This window comes from Mandrillus leucophaeus, unplaced genomic scaffold, assembly GCF_000951045.1.
Source record: "Mandrillus leucophaeus isolate KB7577 unplaced genomic scaffold, Mleu.le_1.0 Scaffold2196, whole genome shotgun sequence".
Classification (NCBI taxonomy): domain Eukaryota; kingdom Metazoa; phylum Chordata; class Mammalia; order Primates; family Cercopithecidae; genus Mandrillus; species Mandrillus leucophaeus.
In genome coordinates this window covers 9370-15524 of record NW_012102250.1, presented here as the reverse complement: position 1 = coordinate 15524, position 6155 = coordinate 9370, and the positions used below count along the sequence as shown (strand labels likewise).

The 6155-nt window shown below is 43.3% G+C and overlaps 1 protein-coding gene across 1 annotated transcript in view; it reads left to right on the top strand.

Moving 5' to 3' along the window:
• The window catches only part of LOC105540327 (tumor necrosis factor receptor superfamily member 10D-like), a gene marked incomplete at both ends in the record, with an annotated part of 10565 nt that overhangs the window by 1851 nt on the left and 2559 nt on the right, over nt 1-6155 (top strand). The window contains one exon of the mRNA XM_011980868.1: nt 5283-5396. Within this exon, the coding sequence (XP_011836258.1) occupies nt 5283-5396 (114 nt within the window). The remainder of the gene's footprint in view (nt 1-5282; nt 5397-6155) is intronic.

Here is a 6155-nt window from a genome sequence, read left to right as displayed (position 1 = left end):
TTATTTCATTCTTCTGCATGTCAATAACTTATTTTCTCAACACCATTTATTGAAGAGGCTGTCCTTTCCCCATTTGGTGTTCGTGGTATCTTTGTCACAATCAGTCGACTGTAAATGCGTTGATTTATATCTGGGGTCACTATTTCATTCCATCAGTTGATCTTCATTTATGCCATTACTATTCAGTTTTGATTACTATACCTTTGTAATATATTTTAAAATCAGTTAGTATGATGCCTCCATCTTTGTTCTTTTTCTTTGTTTTGCTTAAGATCACTTTGGCTATTTGAAGTTTTTTGTGGTTCCATACAAATTTTAGAATTGTCTTCTCTGCTTTGGTGAAAAATGTCATTGGAATTTTAATAGACATTGCACAGAATCTATAGATCACTTTGGGTAGTTGGATGATTAAACACTACTGAGTTTTCTAATCCATGAACATGTACTGTCTTTCCATTTATTTGTGTCACTTTCCATTTATTTCTTCAATGTTTTAAAGTTTTCAGACCTTTCACCTCTGTCATAAATTCATTTAAGAGTTTCTGCCTTGACATCCATTTTTAGGCCCGATATAAGTTGTTTAAAACCCAATCATACCACAGCATCTTTTGCCCAGTTAATAATTCCTTTCCCTCTTCAATTGTTTTTGATCTAGCACATTTGTTCTTCATCTCCCTGACCACAAACCCAACACATCCTACAGCAGCTGACTACAATAAAACCTAATAGCTCACACCAAAGCAGTGTGAACCTTCTTTGCAGGTGTTGTCTTCCACAATCCCTGTGGGAAAGCCTAGGCTATAATGCCCATGGATCTTTATAAAGGCCTAGTCCCATGGGTGCTCTCTGTCTCTTGCTCCCCACACACTGGTTAGTGTCCTTGGACTGGATGGCTCCCTACTTCTTGTAAGTGCAGCAAAGTGTGCTGTCCTCTTCTCTCTGGAGTCTGTAAGTAATACAGCACTTCTGTGTTTCCTGTGTTTTGTCGTGTTGCTTCCTCTGTGTTTTCCCTGACACATCTGAACCTAACTTCTTTTAAAGAGTGGCTATCTTTTAAAGAGTGGCTATCTCCTAAGGAGTAGAGATAACTTAAAACTAGACATAGGTCAGACAAGAGGCACAGGGGCATCTGCCAGTAAAAGTAATTGTCTTGTGGAAGGGACACCTACAAGATGAACACCTAATTAGGCATTAGACAGTCCACCAGGATGAGGAAGTTTCCTGTGAACATTTGTGATGAAATCCACTGGATCCCCATCAGGGCAAAGCTAGAGTTTATAGCCTCCCTACGGAGAAAAACCTCAAGACCAAATCAGAAAAAAAAATTCAGCTACCACCTTGGTTGAATTTATTCCTAAGCATTTTTTTGTGTGGCTATTATAAATGGGATTTTCCAGATAGTTTCTTGTTAATGTATAAAAACTTGACCATGTACTTACTTTAAGCACCTAGTTTTATATTTTCACGTGGTTTCATGTATCCAGTTAGTGTTCTGTTCTTTCAGATTGAATAACTGTTGGGGTGATCAGACCCAACACCAGGCTGTGGGGGCTACGAAGTCTGGTGGAGTCAAATGAATGAGAAAACACAAGTTGAGAGAGAAAGTGGGACCAGGAGGCCAGTGCTAGCATGGAGGCTGTGAAGGCCCGGATCTCTGGCGGCCCACACTGTTTATTAGTGATCCAACAAAGAAACAGGTAGTGAGGATGTGGGGGTTGAAAGAAAACGATGTACCAAGTACAGCTGTGATGGTTTAGCATTTTCTTTGAAACTTGAGATAATGGGGGTGCTAGAAGCAAGGAGCCAGCAAGTTCAGACACATTCCAAAGGCCACAAGGGGTTTTAGAGCCTGGACCCTGGACAGGTTCCAAGCCCTGCCTCGGCTTCTCTGCCGACACTCAGCTTTTTCCCAACATGCCCCCCTTTTCTTTTTTGTAAAACTGTCACAGCTATCATTGCTTGTTCTCGATGGCAGCTTCTCTCCAGCGGTGGTTTTCGCATCTGCAGACTAAAAGGAGACAGCACAAGCATATGATTGTTAGAACCAAATTTGCAAGTGTAGAGCTTTCAGTGGCCTTAATCCATTTAAGAGGAATGATTGTCGACCCATCGGCTGTCTTTTTCAAAATATCAGTTCCAGGGAGCAGGTTCAAGTGAGCCTGAGAGGCTTCAAAAACCTGCTCTTTTAGTTTTACAGTATCAAGGGTGAGATTTTCATCTCTGCCTTCCAGATGATGTTTAAGAGTAACATAACACAACTTCAAATCCAAAAGGTCCTCTTTTTGTTTTTAAATTAATTGAGGAAGGCAATTGCAGGCTGTGCAGCCTTAACTTGCCGGTTGGTGATCCAGCTTCATTTTTCTTCACCCTTATTCAAAATGGAGTCTGGTTTGAATGCTTCTTACTTATTTCCCCCTTCCCTTTTCCAAGAGGACACTTAATTCTAAGAGTTGCAGAAGGATGAAGGTCTGTCTTCTGTAACTTCTTCATGCTGAATAGGGGTGATGAAATTCCTGCCTACCCATTAGGGTCTCTTGTATTCAGGGTAGAGAGGAGTTCAGTCAGAAAGCATTGGTCCGTTAAGCATCTATTGTACCTCTGAATCCCAACAAAAGGTAAAACCCTGGCGCTCCAGCAGTTTCTCAGCATGGTTCATACTGGGGGAACCCGGTCCATGGTTGGGATCCATGGATCCCTCTAGTCTCCCATTCCATGGTCATGCACATCTTGAGGGCACCCACATGGTTTGTTCATCTCCTGCAAAAACACAAACATACCCTCACGCCTACGTCACTAAATCTACTGAAATAGAAGCAAAGGCCTCCTTTTTTTTTTTTTTTTTTTTGCTGAAGCATTTGTACTGCAGCCTCTGCCTCTTTGGTTATTTACTGCAGGGTAAAACTTACCATTGAGAATGAGAAGCAGGCTTTTTCTGATTAACAGAAGTCATAGAGAAAGCAAATGGAGGCTTATCCTTCTTCTGCAACAGTATAGCAAAAAAGCAATCCTTAAAACTTCAATTTGCACTGTACAGGTGGATCCACTAGATGCTGTGGTGATGTGTCTTGATGATGATCTCTTCATATTTAATCTGTTTGGGATTTTTTGGGCTTCATGAATGTGGATGTCCATTCCCATCCAGATTTGGGACATTTTCTTTAATTATTTCTTTAATTACACTTTCTGTTCCTTTCTCTTTCTCTGATGCTCCTTGGACCACCATAATGCATGTATTATTTTGCTTCATGGTAACCATTGGTACTGTTGGCTTTCTTCCCTCTTTTTCATTCTTTATTTTCTTTTTCTTCTTGTGACTTAGTAATTTCAAATGCTCTGTTTTCAAGCTCACTGATTCTTCTGATTAATCAACTCTGCTGTTGACATTCTCTGTGGAATTTTTTAGTTCAGATATTGTGTTGTTTAATTTTAGATTTCTGCTTGGTTCTTTATTATGCTGTCTGTATATATTAAACTACTCATTTTGATAATGTATTGTTTTCTGACATGACTTAGTTGTCCATCTGTATTCTCTAGTAGCTGACTGAGCTTCTTTAAGATGAGTGTTTTCAATTCTTTGTCAGGCTGTTGTAAATGTCTGTTTGTTTCGGGTTGGTTACTTGTGCTTCATTTCGTTTCTTTGATGCCCTCACAGTTCCCTGATTGCTCAGGAGCCTGTGGCAATGTGTTCGAATGTGCACTTTGATGAAGCAGGGATTAATTCCAGTATTTGCAGACTGGCTTTGTCAGGGAACTCCCTTCACCAGTCTGCCTGTTCACAGATTCTGCGCAGGCCATGTGGCGTGTTTCAAGGGTGGTCAGAGCCTGTATCCAGAGAGGTGACCTGAGGCCTGGCTCCATGGGGGCTGAACTGGCACTGGAGTAGGCCTTGTACTTGGGTCTGCAGATGTCAGCCAGGTGCTGTGATGGGCCTCATCCTTGGATCCACAGGGAAGGGTCTGGAGCCTGAGTTCATGGGGACTGACATGGCACTAGGGCAGACCTGGAAGTTGAATCTGTGGAGGTGGGTCAGGATCCTGGGTCTGTAGTGCTAGCCTGAAGGCACAAGCTAAGACTGATATCTTAGCTTATGATGCCTTATCTCTATGTGCTTCCAGACTTCTGTCTCCTGCACTTTCTTGTTCTTTATTCCATAGGGATACGTTGGATGATTTCTGTCAGTCAGGCACCATGCTAGTGGGGATAATTATCAGAGGCCCTGCCCTCATGAAACCTTTTCTCTGGGATAGTATTAAGATACACAGATCAAAATAGCAGTCAGAAATTCCTGATCAGAACCATGAAGAATAATCAGGTGATGAGTGAGACGGAGACGAGGTTGGTGGGGCCTCTCGAGGATGGTGATTTGGGCCAGTATCCAAAGTTGGACAGCGATAGTTGTGCAGAGAGTCAGAAATAGTGCTCCTGAGCAGCCTCCCCGGGAATGACAGCCGCAGGGTGCAGGGGCTGGGGGATACTGAGCAAAGACAGGGCCACCATCGTGAGTGGACAGCAAACAGGTCAGGTGGACCAGCATGGGCAGATCACATGTAGACGAGGTTGGATTTTATTTTGTTATTTTATTTTATTGTTAAAAAAAAAAAAAGCCTGAGTGTGGTGTGGTGTGGTGGCTCATGCCTGTGATCTCAGCACTTTGGGAGGCCCAGGCGGGTGGATCACCTGAGGTCAGGAGTTTGAGACCAGCCTGGCCAATATGGTGAAACACCGTCTCTACTAAAACTACAAAAAATCAGCCGGATGTGATGGTGGGTGTCTGTAATCCCATCTACTCGGGAGGCTGAGGCAGGAGAATCGCTTGAACCTGGGAGGTGGAGATTGTAGTGAGCTGAGATCGTGCCACTGCAGTCCGGCCTGTGCGACAAGAGTGAAACTCCATCTCCAAAATCCATCTCCAAACAACAACAACAACAGCACAAGAACAACAAAAACACAAAAGTAAAATATTTCAAAGATTTGTATTGATTACATATTGAAATGTAGTGTTCTGGATATTTTAGGTTAAAAATAGATTGTTAAAATTAATTTGACCTCATTCTTTTTACCACTTTAATATGGTTCTCATAGAATTTGAATTTCTTATGTAGTTTGTATTATATTTCTGTCAGTAGTGCCAGTCAAAGGTATGTAATAGATGCAGAATTGATGACAAGAGTGGATTTCTCTCTCTGGATTCCACTGAGGGCCAAAAGAGAAGTTTCCCCACCACTCTCAGCCTCTGGGAATTCTGCGGTGACCCATTTATTGGCTTTTCTCTCCCTTCCCAGGATTTCATAGATCAGAACATACTGGAGCCTGTAACGCATGCACAAAGGGTGTGGATTACACCAATGCTTCCAACAATGAACCTTCTTGCCTCCCATGTGCAGTTTGTAAATCAGGTACAGAACCTCTCGTCTAGAGGTGGAGTGCAGGAATGAGGTGGGAGTTGTAGCCGATGTGAGTCAGGGAACCAAGTTCCAGCCCAACTTGGTCTTCATCACCCTGTTTCATGATTATGACTTTGGTTGATTAAACAAAAATAGAAAGAAATATTTTCTATGATGCATGCCACCTGGCTGGGAAATCTTCTAAACTATTGGCTGCAAGGAGCTGGGGGCATCATTACAGCACAGAGAAGTCCTGGCTGAGTGGATGGGGCTGAGTTTTAGGGTTGGCACGGGTCTGCTCTGTGGCCAGGCTCTCTTCCTCGGGCTTTGTGTTCCTGGCAGGTGCTCGGGCTTGCTCAGCCTTCAGGTTCTCAGGCCTCTACCTCCTCCCCAGCAGGCTGGTTTTTTGGGAAGTCACCTAAGGGCTCCTCTCCTTGCAGAGTCTCTCAGATGATACCGTGTGCCTCCTTTGCTACTGACCATGTCATCTAAATGGTGCTTTTTCCCTAATCTGATGTAGTAAATAATGAATCACGGACCTTTTGTATTGGTCCTTATGTACAGGGTGGGTGTCCTGTGTGAGCCCTGAGTGTGCTGGCGCAGAAACCGGCCCTCAGAACTCCTTGGCGAACTGAATTGAGCTGAGCTGAGGGGGAGGGGTTGGGGTGGTGAGGAAGGGTCAAGAGAAACATCAGGGAAACACATTCCCAATACCTTGTGCTCTGTCATCAGATGAAGAAGAGATGAGTCCCTGCACCACGACCAGCAACA